The sequence below is a fragment of the Narcine bancroftii genome, chromosome 6 (genome assembly GCF_036971445.1).
Source record: "Narcine bancroftii isolate sNarBan1 chromosome 6, sNarBan1.hap1, whole genome shotgun sequence".
In the NCBI taxonomy this organism is placed as follows: domain Eukaryota; kingdom Metazoa; phylum Chordata; class Chondrichthyes; order Torpediniformes; family Narcinidae; genus Narcine; species Narcine bancroftii.
In genome coordinates, this window is record NC_091474.1 from 45,368,952 (window position 1) to 45,385,833 (window position 16,882).

General features: G+C 46.0%; 1 protein-coding gene across 3 annotated transcripts in view; it reads right to left on the bottom strand.

Annotated features, from left to right (window-relative positions):
• LOC138736042 (cadherin-22-like) overlaps positions 1-16,882 on the bottom strand; it is a 1,166,757-nt gene that overhangs the window by 363,601 nt on the left and 786,274 nt on the right. For all 3 annotated transcript variants that reach the window (XM_069884871.1, XM_069884873.1, XM_069884872.1), the window contains exon 9: positions 2,002-2,123. In XM_069884871.1, coding sequence (XP_069740972.1) covers positions 2,002-2,123 — 122 coding nt within the window. The remainder of the gene's footprint in view (positions 1-2,001; positions 2,124-16,882) is intronic.

The window sequence follows — 16,882 nt, forward strand, 5'->3', positions numbered from 1 at the left end:
GCACACCAATGCCTCTACTTCCTGAGAAGACCAAATAAGTTCGGCTGGTCCCCCTGCCACTCAACTACTTCTACAGATGCACCACCAGAAGTAGACAGGCTGAATGCATCACAGCGTGGGTCGGGAGCGGCTCAGCTCTGGATCAGAAGAAACTGCAGAAGGTGGTTGAAGTTTCTCAAAAGATCGCACAAGCTTCCCAATCCTCCATGAACTCCATTTACATCTCCCGCTAATTCGGAAGGACAGCCAACACTCTGAAGGACACATCACATTCCAGACTCACTCCCTTTCACTCCTCCCATCGGGGAGAATGTTCAAAGGTGTGAGATCATGCTCTAGCAGGTTCAAAGAGAGTTTCTTCCCTGCATCCATCAGGCTCCAGAGTGAATATCGTACACACAACGTGCTCTCGCGCCTCTCCTTTGTACTGCAGTCTGCATGTTAGAGTTGACTTGTTTGTAATGTTTGCAAAACAAAACCATTCTCACTAGGTATAAGGCAACAGTAAACTTGAAACTGAAACAAAATGGTGTTTTCAGAGGATCTCCCTTCCATTTCCCGACAGCTGTCTCAGGCATTCGGCCGGGAAGGCAGGGGGACCCACACTTCTTGTTACCTCATAGCTGGGTCGAAACTCAGCTATGAGACAGAAGGAGATTCTCTTGCTGTGCTTTAAGTACAGACTGGCATTCGAGTTTCTGTCAGTAGGAAGATAATCAGACCAAGATGTGGCTGAGACACCAGGGCAATTATTGAATTTGTGTATCAGACCATACCTGGGTCACAAATGGACTCTGTTTTTACAGACATCTGTAATATTTTGTCCATAAATTGAAAAATACTCCAACATTGAACGGTATTGATTTTGTTTATTGTCACATGTACTGAAATATAATGAAAAGTTTAGTTTAGCATGCTATTCAGCAAGTCAACACATACTTAAGTACAGGAGGCATTTCAATAACCAAGTACAATTACTGAGACAGTGCAGGGTGCAGAGAAAAGTACAGTGAAACAGTACTTTTACCAATCAGAGGTCCATTTAAGAGTCGTATGTTATCCTCATGTATCCTCTGCCTGATGGGAGGAGGGAGAAGGAAGTGTGACCAGGGTGGGACAGATCCTTTAATATATTGCCTGATTCCCTGAGACAGCAGGAGATGTAGACGGAGTCAAGGGAGAGTGTGCATGACGGCCCGAGCTGCATTCACAACTCTCTGAAGTTTGTTTTGGTCTTGGGCAGAGCTGATCCCGTCCCAAGCTGGGAAGCAGCCAGACAGGAGGCTTTCTATGGTGCACCTCCTTGAACCAAACCTCATTGGGGTGGTAATGAATGGTGTTATGTCTCTGGAGTTACTTGGGAGGCTTCTTAAATAACTTAGAGATGCAAGATTCAAATAACTAAAGAGACTTTACTTACTGATGCCTTCCACCATGTCAGGAAACTGTTCACACACACATATATGCCCCACAGTGGTGCCCTACAGTTACTACAGTAAGAACGGTGTATTCTTATGTTGTTACAAAATAGTTCACATTATCCTGACTGTATAACAAATGGCATCAAAAGCACAAAGATCGATAAGGAAGAAAACCCCACAAAAGTCTGACATTGGTAGAAATTAACAACTGATTTTTCAGTTTAATAATATTATGGGAGCTCACTTGTATGCAAGGCTTGGCATAAATTGAGTGTTTGTGACCTTGGGACAGCCTGTACTTAATCCTGTATCTCTTGTTCAAAAATCCAGGCCAATAATTGAATTGAATGATTTATCGTCATTAAGGTACAATGAAAAACTTTGCCCAGTGTCGTGACATAGTCAAAAGGACATTACCTTCGACACTTTTAATGATTCCTGTTTATTGAAATCAACATGGACAGTTTAAGTTAATGTGAACAAGATTGGAGTTGCATCAGTGAATTGAATTTACATGCTCCTGGAGCAGAGATTTAGCAAATCACAGTCACTCAGAAATTCAGTGAATGCTGCATGTTACCTGACCCGGTTTGGCATCTTCACAGATCGCAGCTTCGAACGGCATGGAAAGTTCCGGAGCATTGTCATTGACATCCAGAATCCTGACGCTGATGGAGGCCTTGCTCATTTGGGCATGGTTGTCTGCATAAAACACATCATATTGGAAGGACTAATTAGATGTTTACAAGCAGGATAATTAAGTGACCTGGGCTGGGGGGGTGGGGGAGTGGGGGGAGAGGAGGTTGGGGGAGAACATCCTGGCCCACTCTCACAGCTCCTCACATTGTACAAAAGGAACCAAGTCCAGGCACACACATAGATGATTGTTTACCTCCCAGTTTCTGTGCCAGCGGTTTCATCTTTGATCAAGTTAATCAGCTCCATGCAAACCTTTAGAGGGTTTCTCTTGCGGAGGAGGCAGGAGTTAATTTACTTCAAAAATGCACGTTAAAATTCCCATTTATTCCTTGAACTGAGCCAGGAAGGTTTATTGTCATTTCACAAGAAGACAGATGTACGAATGCACTGAAATTCTCATTTGTGGCAGCCAAACAGGTACTTTCGATAATCTTGATAAAAAGGTCCCAAAGTGAAATACTGACTGATCATTTCTACAGATGGATTTTGTCCAACCTTGCTTTACCCCCTCTGACTGTGTGGCTTGGAATGACAACAGCAACATTTACTGATGATTTCACAGTTGTGAGGTGTATAAAATGGGATGATAAGTCAGTGTACCAGAGGGAGATTGAAAACTTGGTTGAATAGTGCACTAACAATGTCACACTCAATGTCGCCAAAATCAAGGAGCTGATGGTTGACTTTAGGAAGGGAAAACCAGAAGTGTACAATCCAGTGATTATTGGGGGATCAGAGGTAAAGAGGGTGAGCAAATTTAAATTCCTGGCAGTCATTATCTTAGAGAACCTTTCCTAGACCCAGCACACCAATGGCATCATGAAGAAAGCATGTCAGCGCCTCTACTTCCTCAGGAGTTTGTGGAGGTTTGATAATGACATTGGAAACCTTGGCTGAATAGGTGCATCACGGCCTGGTATGGGTACATCACGGCCTGGTATGGGAGCACCAATACCTCAGAGCAGAAAGCCCTGAAAATGGTAGTACATCACAGGCAAAATTCTTCCCACCATTGAGAACATCGACAGAGAATGCTGCCATCAGAGAACAGCCACAATCGCCAAGGATCCAGACCACCCAGGATATGCTCTATTCTCACTGCTGCCATCAAGAAAGAGGTAGCGGTGCCACCAGGTTCAGGAAATGCTGCTACCTCTCCACCATCAGACTCCTGAACAACAGACTTAATCAGAGACTTATTTAAGGACTCTTACTTTGTACAATACTTATTACTAAATATTTATTTTTTCTGTATTGCACAGTTTGTTTAAATTTGTACCGCTGGCCAATCAGTGTCATCCATTTTATCAAAAGCCACAACCTGCTGTCCAGCAACCAGTCAATCAGGTGCATGCCTGCCCACAAGCCTGAGCACATACTGCCATTGGCTGGCCCCGGTAATTGGTCCTTGCTCTGCAGAGAGGGAAATTCAAGCACTAATCATTGGACCCTGCTCAGCAGAGCAGGACATATTTAATTCTGAGTGGGCTCTCTCTCTCTCACACGGGAGAGCCATTGCACTGTTTCATTGTTCATCTGGTTAGCTAATAAAGATCATTAGTGATTGTGATTCGAGTCCTGGAGCTTGCTTTCTGTTGCACCCCACGAACCTAATACAATATTTCTCTTATGTACAGTTATCAATAAATAGAATTTCTGCCTCGCCTGCAGGAAAAAAAATTTGAGGCTTGTATGTAATGTCACGTCTGTACTCTGACAATAAACTTTGAAGCTGTCGAGTTCCTCCAGCAATTCTTTGTCTGATCAAGATTGCCGCATCTGCAGATTTTGTGTTTCACATCAAATGACCTACTACAATGGTTCTTTTCTTTGGCTTGGCTTCGCGGACGAAGATTTATGGAGGGGTAAAGGAGGGGTAATGTCCACGTCAGCTGCAGGCTCGTTTGTGGCTGACAAGTCCGATGCGGGACAGGCAGACACGGTTGCAGCGGTTGCAAGGGAAAATTGGTTGGTTGGGTGGTGGGTTTTTCCTCCTTTGTCTTTTGACAGGGAGGTGTGCTCTGCGGTCTTCTTCAAAGTAGGTTGCTGCCCGCCGAACTGTGAGGCGGCAAGATGCACGGTTGGAGGCGATATCAGCCCACTGGCGGTGGTCAATGTGGCAGACACCAAGAGCCTTTTAAGGCAGTCCTTGTACCTCTTCTTTGGTGCACCTCTGTCTCGGTGGCCAGTGGAGAGCTCACCATATAACACGATCTTGGGAAGGCGATGGTCCTCCATTCTGGAGACGTGACCTACCCAGCGCAGTTGGATCTTCAGCAGCGTGGATTCGATGCTGTCGGCCTCTGCCATCTCGAGTACTTCGATGTTGGAGATGAAGTCGCTCCAATGAACGTTGAGGATGGAGCGAAGACAACGCTGGTGGAAGCGTTCTAGGAGAGGTAGGTGATGCCGGTAAAGGACCCATGATTCGGAGTTGAACAGGAGTGTGGGTATGACAACGGCTCTGTATACGCTAATCTTTGTGAGGTTTTTCAGTTGGTCGTTTTTCCAGACAATTTTGTGTAGTCTTTCAAAGGCGCTATTTGCCTTGGCGAGTCTGTTGTCTATCTCGTTGTCGATCCTTGTATCCGATGAAATGGTGCAGCCGAGATAGGTAAACTGGTTGACCGTTTTGAGTTTTGTGTGCCTGATGGAGATGTGGGGGGGCTGGTAGTCATGGTGGAGAGCTGGCTGATGGAGGACCTCAGTTTTCTTCAGGCTGACTTCCAGGCCAAACATTTTGGCAGTTTCCGCAAAACAGGACGTCAAGCGCTGAAGAGCTGGCTCTGAATGGGCAACTAAAGTGGCATCGTCTGCAAAGAGTAGTTCACGGACAAGTTGCTCTTGTGTCTTGGTGTGAGCTTGCAGGCGCCTCAGATTGAAGAGACTGTCATCCGTGTGGTACCGGATGTAAACAGCGTCTTCATTGTTGAGGTCTTTCATGGCTTGTTTCAGCATCATGCTGAAGAAGATTGAAGAGGGTTTGTGCGAGAACGCAGCCTTGCTTCACGCCATTGTTAATGGAGAAGGGTTCAGAGAGCTCATTGCTGTATCTGACCCGACCTTGTTGGTTCTCGTGCAGTTGGATAACCATGTTGAGGAACTTTGGGGGGCATCCGAGCCGCTCTAGTATTTGCTAAAGCCCTTTCCTACTCACGGTGTCGAAGGCTTTGGTGAGGTCAACAAAGGTGATGTAGAATCCTTTGTTTTGTTCTCTGCACTTTTCTTGGAGCTGTCTGTGGGCAAAGACCATGTCAGTAGTTACTCTGTTTGCGCGAAAGCTGCACTGTGATTCTGGGAGAACATTTTCGGCGACACTAGGTATTATTCTATTTAGGAGAAATCTTAGCGAAGATTTTGCCTGCAATGGAGAGCAGCATGATTCCCCTGTAGTTTGAGCAGTCTGATTTCTCACCTTTGTTTTTGTATAGGGTGATGATGATGGCATCACGAAGGTCCTGAGCCAGCTTTCCTTGGTCCCAGCAGAGCTTGAAAAACTCATTCAGTTTGGCATGTAGAGTTTTGCTGCCAGCCTTCCAGACCTCTGGCGGGGGATTCCATCCATACCTGCTGCTTTGCCACTTTTCATTTGTTCAATTGCCTTATATGTCTCTTCCCGGGTGAGGACCTCATCCAGCTCTAGCCTTAAGGGCTGTTGAGGGAGCTGGAGCAAGTGCAACAACAATAGGCGCCTCCTGTTGGAGCTCTGCGCAGAACAGCGTCTTGTCGTTACAAACACCCTTTTTCAGCAGAGGGACAGCCTGAAGACTACCTGGATGCATCCCCGATCCAAACACTGGCACCTCCTGGACTACGTCCTGGTGCGAGAAAGAGACAAACGAGATGTGCTCCACATCAGGGTCATGCCCAGCGCGGAATGCCACTCTTTAAGCCAAAGTCCAGGAACAGTAAAGCCCCCAGAATGAGGTTCAATGTTGGAAACTTGCAGTCAGACGAAGTGAGAGGAAACTTCCAGGCAAACCTAAAGCAAAGCTCGAGGATGCAATCCGCCTCACGGACTCGTCCCCTGAAACCCTCTGGGATCAGCTGAAAACTGCCATACTGCAATCCACTGAAGAGATATTGGGCTTCTCCTCCAAGAAAAACAAGGACTGGTTCGATGAAAACAACCAGGGAATCCAAGAACTGCTGGCAAAGAAGTGAGCTGCCCACCAGGTTCACCTTGCAAAGCCGCCCTAGCCAGAGAAGAAACAAGCCTTCCGTCGCGCATGCAGCCATCTTCAGTGCAAACTCCAGGAGATACAAAATGAGTGGTGGACTAGCCTCGCCAAACGAACCCAGCTCAGCGCAGACATTGGCGACTTCAGGGGTTTTTACGAGGCTCTAAAGGCTGTGTACGGCCCCTCACCCCAAGTCCACAGCCCGCTGCGCAGCTCAGACGGCAAAGTCCTCCTCAGCGACAAGATCTCCATCCTCAACCGATGGTCAGAACACTTCCAATCTCTTTTCACTACAATGGTACAACTTAAATTACCACACCACGGAGATAATATATATAAATGGGCAGCAAATAAATTGCAGTTAGTGCAGAAAATAAAGTGACATTTCAATTGATTCCATACGTTCTTATTTTAATACATCATCGTGCAATTAGCACTGTAAAGATGTCCAAAGGAAAACCAAAGGATGGGGCTTTCTGGTTCTGGGTTCGACCTTTCTGGCCATAATTTCAATGCTACCTCCTCAGGTGCAGGGAGCTAGAAAATGGTAGGAGTCTCCGAAGCAGAGCAGTTCATTGAAGTGAAGTGCAGCAGGCAGGGGTGGAGGCCAAGGAGTACCACTCCCCCTTTTGCAATGAGCAGCAGGTACTGCTGGAAGGGGCGAGGAACATCACTGCCCCCTTTTCACTGGTAATGATATGGTTGTATGTACTACAGGCACAGGCTGGCCCACACTCCTGATGACATCCTCTCCTAGACTCCCTGGACTCCTCCTCTGTGACCCAGGCCATAAAGGTCAAGTCTCCTCCTCCTCCCCTCATTTCCCAAGCTTGGACCTGGGCCAGCAGCCTTGTGTGTAATAAAGTCTATCGTTCCCCTCAGTCTTTGTCTCTGTGATTATTGGGGCAGCTGGTAGCTCCCAACCTCACCATGCCATACTCGCGCAGCAACAGACGTGCTGAAATGGCAAGTGAATCACCATGTGGAGTGCCAACATTGAGTGGGGTCATTGAGGAGATATTGTTCCCCATCTTCACTTGATGTGGTCCGTTTGATAGCAAATCAAGGGTCCAGTTGCAGAGGGGGGCACTGAGGCCTGGATCCTGACATTTGGGAATGAGTTTGCTGGGGACAGTGGTTTTGAAGGTGGAGCTGTAGCCTGTCAACCGTGGTCCATTGTAGGTGGTGTTTCAGGGGTGAGTAGAGAGCCAGGCAGACTACATCTACTGCGGATCTGTTTGGACGGTTTTATCTCTGGAATGCAGGAGGTTGAAGGGGGGATGGGTGTGATAGTACAGATCTATCACCAATGTACATAGTGTATCTTCTTTGGCTTGGCTTCGCGGACGAAGATTTATGGAGGGGGTAAAAAAAAGTCCACGTCAGCTGCAGGCTCGTTTGTGGCTGACCAGTCCGATGCGGGACAGGCAGACACGATTGCAGCGGTTGCAAGGGAAAATTGGTTGGTTGGGGTTGGGTGTTGGGTTTTTCCTCCTTTGCCTTTTGTCAGTGAGGTGGGCTCTGCGGTCTTCTTTAAAGGAGGCTGCTGCCCGCCAAACTGTGAGGCGCCAAGATGCACGGTTTGAGGCGTTATCAGCCCACTGGCGGTGGTCAATGTGGCAGGCACCAAGAGATTTCTTCAGGCAGTCCTTGTACCTTTTCTTTGGTGCACCTCTGTCACGGTGGCCAGTGGAGAGCTCGCCATATAATACGATCTTGGGAAGGCGATGGTCCTCCATTCTGGAGACGTGACCCATCCAGCGCAGCTGGATCTTCAGCAGCGTGGACTCAATGCTGTCGACCTCTGCCATCTCGAGTACCTCGACGTTAGGGGTGTGAGCGCTCCAATGGATGTTGAGGATGGAGCGGAGACAACACTGGTGGAAGCGTTCTAGGAGCCGTAGGTGGTGCCGGTAGAGGACCCATGATTCGGAGCCGAACAGGAGTGTGGGTATGACAACGGCTCTGTATACGCTTATCTTTGTGAGGTATTTCAGTTGGTTGTTTTTCCAGACTCTTTTGTGTAGTCTTCCAAAGGCGCTTTAGTTGCCCATTCAGAGCCAGCTCTTCAGCGCTTGACATCCTGCTTTGCGGAAACTGCCAAAATGTTTGGCCTGGAAGTCAGCCTGAAGAAAACTGAGGTCCTCCATCAGCCAGCTCCCCACCATGACTACCAGCCCCCCCACATCTCCATCGGGCACACAAAACTCAAAACGGTCAACCAGTTTACCTATCTCGGCTGCACCATTTCATCAGATGCAAGGATCGACAATGAGATAGACAACAGACTCGCCAAGGCAAATAGCGCCTTTGGAAGACTACACAAAAGAGTCTGGAACATAGTGTATATAGTTACTGTATCTAGACTGTGCTTACAGCGATTGGCTGAGAGCTAAGCCACACCTATTGTTTGGGCCTTAAAGGGTTGTGTCCCTAGCCAGGTCGGATCATTCCGGACTGGTCGGCCACCTGTGAAGAGCTCCGGTCTTTTGCTAATAAAAGCCTTGGTTTGGATCAACAAGTCTTTGGTTCTTTCGACGAGCTCTACAATGGGGGAATCTTATTTAGAAAATCATTGGAGCCTGAGGGAGACAGATAAGGGAAACAGTTGAACAAGGAAGTTTCCAGATCCTGGGCAGAGTGCATCAAATAAATGTGCTGGAGAACACAAAAGTAAAGGGTCACCATCGTTTTGGGCCTGGGCTCTTCATCAAAGTGTGTGGGGAAAAAAAAACAGGCAGGCATCTGAATAAAAAGGTGGAGGGGGGGGGGTGTTGGGGAAGAGAGGAGAGGAAGGAGGACAGGCTAAAGTAAAGAGCTTGGAGATGGATATGGGTGGGAGGGTAGATTAGAGAAATGGTGAGAAGTAATTCAGGGAGGGGGTAGCTTTCTGACTGGAGAGAGAAGAGGGTGGGAAGCTGGGGGGTAGGGAAAGAGAGACTTGGGGGAAGACTTTAATGGAAATTGGGAAAGTTGATGTTAACGCTATTTGGTTGGAGAGCGCCCAAACGGAATGTAAGGTGCTGGTCCTCCAATTTACGGGTAGCCTCGGTTTGGCCTTGCATGGGGCCATGCGCAGACTTGTCGGTATGGGAGTGTGGTGTGGAATTAAACAGTAAAAGTCACCATCTTTTCTCCTTGGGAGGAGAGCCTTAAAAACTAGAGTGGGTAGATTTAAGATGAGAGGGGAAAGACATTAAAAAAAAACTGGTGGGTCACCTTTTTCACACGGAGGGTGAAAGATAGAGGAGGGAAACTGCAAAACCATTTTGTCATGGATTGGAAAGGTTTGAGGTATGTGGGCTATAAGCAGATACTTATTCAGACCAAAGGAACAACTTTCATACTATAGAAATCTATGCTTCTATAATCTACCTGGGATCTTGTATTTATGAAATTGTAATTTATAGTAATTTTCACCTTATTCTACACAATAGTATGGCCACGAAACAACAAATTTCAATGACTGATTCTGATGGATCAAATGACCTGCATTGATGTGGCAGCCCTTTTTGTGTTTCTTGGCAAGTTGTGAACTCTGTTTCTCTTTCTACAGTCATAGTTTTACAGCATGAAAACAGGTCCTTCAGCCCAACTTGTCTCTGCTGACCCAGATGTCGACCCAGGACACCAAATGCACGTCGTCTGTCATAATTCCTGCAAAGCCCATGTTGTTACAAGTCTATAAAAACTCAACTCATGCCAGAAGTACCACTGTCTGATAGCCAGCTAATGACCATAGGAATTACAAGACAATGAAAGAGCAACGTCTTCTTAGTTTGCCTTCTGTCATCCTGAGGTGATACAGGGATAATGAAGTCTCTTTGATCAATCTCTATCAATTATTCCACAACAGACACAGATGTGATTCGGCGGGGGTAGGGGGGGGGGGTGGGGGTGGGTGGGAACTCTGCTCCTGGAGAATTGTGTGAACAATAAGTCCCAAATAAGCTTTGTCTTCCCAAAATAGGTTGTGCCTGCCATATGCCATACCTGAAATTGCTCATATATTGCATCTCAAAATGATTCTTGTCCTGTGAGAAATCTAATTTGCAATGGAATGAATCAATGTGACTGCTTCCACCAGCCAATCCTCCCCACACACCAAATCGACTGCCAGTTCTTCAGACTTGGCCTTTATTGATGGAAAGGCTGTTTCTGCTACATGGCTGTGTTTACTGTAAAATCAGAAAATGCTGCCCACCTTCAGCAGACCTGGCAGCACCTGCAAAGAGAAAAGAGTTCATCTCTCAGGTTAAAGATGAAAGGAGTCCGACCCTCACTCTTTCACTTAGGTTTAAAGTGAGTGTCCAAGGACTGAAGAAGGGCCTGAGGGGCAAATTTTTCACTGAGTCAGTGGCGACACGAGGGTTGGTGTCACCCAGTGCGGTAACTCACGGTGTCACCACTTCCCCCCCCCCCCCCCCCATGGACCTCCTCCCATACCAGACCATACAGGATCCTTCTTGTACTAATGCTACTCGTAATTCCCGCATATCAATGAATGTGATAACAACTAGGAAAATTAACATTACACCTTTAAATTACAATATCATACGCTTTTCTTTGGCTTGGCTTCACGGACGAAGATTTATGGAAGGATATGTCCACGTCTGTTGCAGGCTCGTTGGTGACTGACAAGTCCGATGCTCAGCCTAAACGTATTTACATTTACATCGTTTCATGTGGTTAAAGTGAGAATTTGGTAAGAAAACAATAGAATTCAAAATAAAAATGTTTAAGAACTACATCAAAATTATATTGATTTTAATGTGAAACTTTATTGTTACTGTTGGAATCTAGGGGTTAAAACATTATGAAAGAAATGATTAATTAATAAGTTTATATGTACTGCATGGGTCAGGGAAAAAGAGGAATGTGATTAAGTGGCAATCACAGCATGGAGCAAAGTTGGCTGAGCAAAATTGTCTACTCCCAAAATACAGGGAGAGGAAATGCATAAAACGATTTAGGAGGAATGCTCAAACTGAAGGAGGTGGTGAGTAGCACAGGAGACACAGGCCAGACCAGAACAAAGAATGGCCTGCAAGAAACAAAGGGAATGGAAAACCAGTCGAGGAGGAAGATTGAGGCAGGAGGAGGTGTTAAAGAGAACAGCAGAAATTGGCCAGACAGGAACAGAATGGTGATTAGAAATATCTGGGGATGAATTAATTTCTGATCCAATCAACAGGATAGTCTGGCTTGGAGGATTAAGATGGGAGTGCTACAACCCAGATATCTGCAAAACAGGAGATGACTTGTGATAACCCTTATGCAAAAAGATCTAGCAAAGGAGGACAACTTTTGTTTTGTATGATAATGAAATCTAGCAAAGGAAGCCAACTTTTGTTCTGTATGATAAGGTTGATCTATATAACCTGAGCCAACTGGACAATAGGGGTCAGTCTTGGGGAGTAGCTCACTGTGCAGGTGACCTATGAACTAACGACTGACCCAGAGCTCTGTTAAGTTTTATTCTTGTGCTGTGTAATAAATTGACAGTTGAACCGAATACCTTCTCCTATCACTTCATTCAAAGAACACGCTGGACTCAGACTACACATAGACTAAATTAAGAGTAAGGTAAAGCCAGAGTCCGACACTACCTACAGGGATATTTTTATATATTAAAAATACATTTCTGCTGAAACACTGCACAAAAATTTTATAGACAAGACAGTCATTTTGGTGTCACCCCTCCTGATGGTGTCACCAACCCCCCCAACCTCCTAGTGACTCCAATGCTCAGAGGGTTGTCCATGTCTGGAACGAGCTGCCAGAGGAATTGGCAGAAATGTTCAAAAGACATTTCTACAGATTTAGGGACAGGATGGGAGTGGAGGATGTGGGGCAAATGAACCAAATGGGAGTAAACCAGATTGCCAACTTGGTCAGCAGGGTGAGTTGAGCTGAAGGGCCCATTCCATATTGTACGACTCGATGACTCCGAGCTTTGACTTCTCTTCTGGAAAGAGGGGTGAAGCTTTCCTAATTAAATACTGACAGGGTAATTAAATAGCTGACGTGGACATTACCCCTCCATAAATCTTCGTCCGCGAAGCCAAGCCAAAGAAGAGAAACTGACAGGGTCCTGGAAACTGAAGTGGTTACAGAATTGAAATTCTGCAACTGCGGGAAATGCAAATTAAAGGCGGAGACTGCTGGAAAGTCAGTTGGTCCAGCAGCATCTGTAGAAAGTGAGAAACAACGCTACCATTTCAGTAAAGTCACCATCTCTTCCCCTGGGGAAAGCCTACAGACAGTGTGATTGTTAAAACACAACAAAATGCTGGAGGAACTCAGTAGGTTCCGCAACATCGATAGGAGACCTGCTGAGTTCTTCCAGCATTTTTTGTGTTTTTATCTCAGGTCTGGAAACTTTAACAAATTTGGGGTCTTTTCTCTTCTCATAATTTTTCAGGTAAAATAATGAGAGGCATAGCTAGGGGTAGACAGAATATTTTCTCAGGGATTGCATGTAATATACAAGAGGGCATTTGTTAAGGAGCTGATGAGAAGGTGATGGTTTAAAGGAGATGTGTGAGCCATGTTTTTTTATACAGCGTGATGGGCACTTGGAATGAGCTGCCAGGGTTAGGGAATGGAAGCAGACACAACAGTAGCATTCACAAAGCTGGAAATGGAGGGATGGGGATCATGTACAGGCAGAAGAAATTTAATTTAATTTAGCATAATGTTTGACACAGGTCCATTCCTGTGCACTACTGCGCTAGGTTCTGTATTCTAACGTTAGGAATGTTTCTGGAGTTAGACAAGTGCAGAAGCCGGGGGAAAAACATCATTAAATATCTGCAACAGGATGCGGGGGCAAGGGAGGTTAAATGGGATTAGTGCAACATAACAATGGAATGACGAACAAAAGCAAGGAGCAAAAATGACGGGAGAAGCACAGCGGCAGTTAACAAAGGAAAGCATCAAATCCTTCTCAAAGTCTGGGCCTTCGGTGTCACAGGGTTTCAGAGCAGGGCAACAAGGTCTCTTGCCCAACCTGTCCAGGCCGACCATAGTCTCTACCCAGGGAGTTCCCATTTGCCTTCGTTAGGCCCACATCCAATTGATGAGATGAAGACTTGGGAATGTAAACCCAATCACGTCCAGGTGCACAAAAACATGAGGGGTATAGATAGAATAAATACAACTGGGCTTTTTCGACTGAGGGTGGGTGAGATTCAGACCAAAGGACATGGGTTAAGGGTGAAAGGGGAAAAGTTTAGGGGGAACATCAGAGGGAAACTTCTTCGCACAGAGTGTATGGGAACAAACTGACAGCTGAAGTGGTGAATGTAGGCTGAATTTCCACACTTAAGAAAAATTTGGACATGTACTTGAATGCGGTGGTGGTATGGAATGCAGGCTAGTGCGACTTGGCAGAATAATAGTTCGGCTCAAACTGGAAGGACCAAACAGTCTGTTTTCTGTGTTGTAATGTTCTATGTTTCTATGGTTCTATAGAATTGACGCCTGTGAACACCACTTAGACACAAAGAGCTTAACCAGAAAAGACCCCCTTTATTCTCACTCTTTGCCTTGTGTTCTTCAGCCAATCTTCCATCCATGCTCATACCTTTCCTGTAATACCACTGGCTCATACCTTGTCCAGCATCGTCATGTATGGCATGAGGCCTTGTCAAAGGCCTTCTGGAAATCCAACTAAACAATAGCCACTGACTCACCTTTATCTGCCCAGCTCGTTACTTCCTCAACAAATTCTTACAGATCTCAAGATTCAACGTATTGTCATGTAATAAAGACAGTGCCATATTACACAGAATTTGTTTTTGCCTGCTGTAAGGCAGAGGGGTTCACCATCGGTAGAAATTGCCTGAAGAGCTCTCTTACAGTCAGAGAAAGAGAAGCAAAGATGGTTCCCCCCCCCCCCACCACCCCCCCGCCAGAGTCACCGAGTATCCGTGGATTTGCTTCCAGCGCTTCCACAACCACGCAGAGTCCAGTCCAAACCATTGCCAGCCTGAATTCCAGATCTGAACCTCCGACATGATCAGGACCCATGCACCCCAATTTACCCATGCACCCATGCATCACAGTTCCAATACCTGGCATGCCTTCTGCCAGTCTGGAGCCAGTCTCCAGCTGTCAGCCACCAGGTGCAATCCTTTGACTGCAGTCACCAGCAGCCCGCAGCCTTCACGGATTGCCAACGCCCCACTGGCTGGGTTCTTCAGCCACAGAACACCTCGCTGGTCCACCATCACCGTCCCTGCCCATCTCCTCTGCTTCTCCTTCTCCCCATTGTTCTCCCCATTTCCTGGTGCCCCTGCCCCAGTCCTTTGCTTCCCTGGAGTCTGCAACCCATCATGGATGGTGCCGATCAGAGGCGCTGCCATCTTGGGCACAGACCCCGCGATTGCGGAATTCTTAAATAAAACTGCACCATAAACAGGCCATTTAAAACCTGTGTGGAGCTAACGGCGATCAGACTGGGTGGTTGGACCCCGCAGGAGGGCAGCGTCTCTGCTCTCTGAGGGTCAGCATCAACGGCAGTGCCGCCATTTTAGAGCCAAGAACATAGAACAGGAACAGGCCATTTGGCCCAAATAACTGTGCTGAACATGCTGTCCAAATCAAACTAAACCCTGCTGCTTGCATCTGATGCTATCCCTACACTGTTCTTCTACATTTAAATAGGGTGGACAAAATAAAATATGCGGGTAAAGCCATAGAGTTGCAGAGTTTTACAACTCTGAAACAGGCCCTTTGGCCCAACATGTCCATGCCAACCAAGTTGTCTAGTCCAATTTGCCTCATCTCAGTCCGTATCACTCAAAATCTTCTGTTTCTACGTACCTCTCCAAATGGCTTCTGAATATTACAATTGTGCCTACTTCTACCACTTTCTCTAGCAGCTCCATCTACACGGCCACCTCCCTCTATATGAAGAAGGTGCCCCTTTGGTTCCTTTTAATTTCTTACCCCTCTAACCTTCAATATATGCCCTGTAGTTTTACATTCTCTCACCCTGGGAAAGAGACTGACTATCCATGCTCCTTATGTCTTCATAAGAAGTTCCTCAGATGCCTATACTCCTCTCCCTATCAGCCTGCCAATGAAGACAGGTGTGTAGTCCATTGGCCAGTGTTATTCTGTGAAACCATTCCTATCCACCTACCTTGCTGAAGTCCATGCAGACAATGTCTACCATCCTGCACTCATCGAGCTTCTCGGTCACCTCTTCAAAAAACACAATCAAATGCACGAGACACGGCTTTCACATTCAAAGCCACACTTGCCATCTCTAGTCATCTGGCATCTCACCTCTGGCTAACAATGATACAAATCTCCCTGCCATGACTTCCAAAATTTCTTCCCATGACATCCCAGTACCCACTTGATCAGGCCCTGGGGATTTAAGATCTTCTGCCCCTCCTGTTATGTGAACTTTCCTTGGGACTTCTCCAAGTTGCCCAGAATCCATGTATTTCTCCATAGTAAATACAGATGAGTTCTTATTTAAGATCTTGACCTCTCTTTCGGCTCCACAGATAAGGATGGGACACAGAGACAAGTGGGATATGTAAAATGTGTGTACCAGAGCCAGAACTTTCAGGCTGAGGAAGAGCTATTGTTGCTGGGTTTTGGGGTCCTCTGGGGTCGTATTTGTGTAATGTCTATACGTGTATTTGCACTGTTCTGCAGAGTGGACCGGAGAACACAGTTTCATTGGGTTATATTGGCACAATCAGACGACAAATAAACTTGACCTTGAGAGATTTCTGCAAGTTGGCTGCAAAAATCAAGTGACATCATCTCAAAATGGGGGCTGGGTCATTCAGGAGATGCCCAAAGCATCTTTTGCAGACCATGGATATCTGTAATTAATTCCCAGATTGCTGAATCAACTGCAGTGTTCAAGTCCAAGATCGATAGATTTTATTAGGTTAAGGCATCAAGGGAGTTGGAGTTAATAACGGTAGATGGGGCTGGGTATAGATCCAAGCACAGAGATGCTGGAGAAACTCAGCTGGTCTCGCAGCGTCACAAGAGGTAAAGATCCACCCCTGACATTTCAGGCCTGAGCCCTTATAGAGTGCGGTATTATGTGGTGTAGATCAGCTGTAATCTTTGGATCTAACTCTGTGGCCTGATTTCATTTCATTTTTTACATATCATTAACTTTAAACCATTCTATGTCATTTTTGAATAACAATTCACATTTTACCTTCTTTGTTATTTTTTGCAGCTTCCTTAAGCTCTCAGCATATTTAATTCCCGCAGTTCAACAGTCTATAATGAACACACTCCGCAATAACAGTCCCCTTCATATTCCCTTGGTCTAGTATCCCTTGCAGAATCTCCACATGGGAGGGCTTCAGTGAATTTATTATTCATCTTTCACTCTCCTCCTTGTTCCCTGGAATATTTTGCTTCCTGTGCTTTCTGTTCCCAAGCCCTGTCCAATCTTTGTTTGATAATCATTGCACACAATGATTTATGAATGAACTGTATTCATATTAATTGTGCATTTGCCCATGTAGCACACAAGCGAACTTGTTCTTCTTCCCAATTCCCCTTCCTGATCTGCAATTTATTATATTCTAC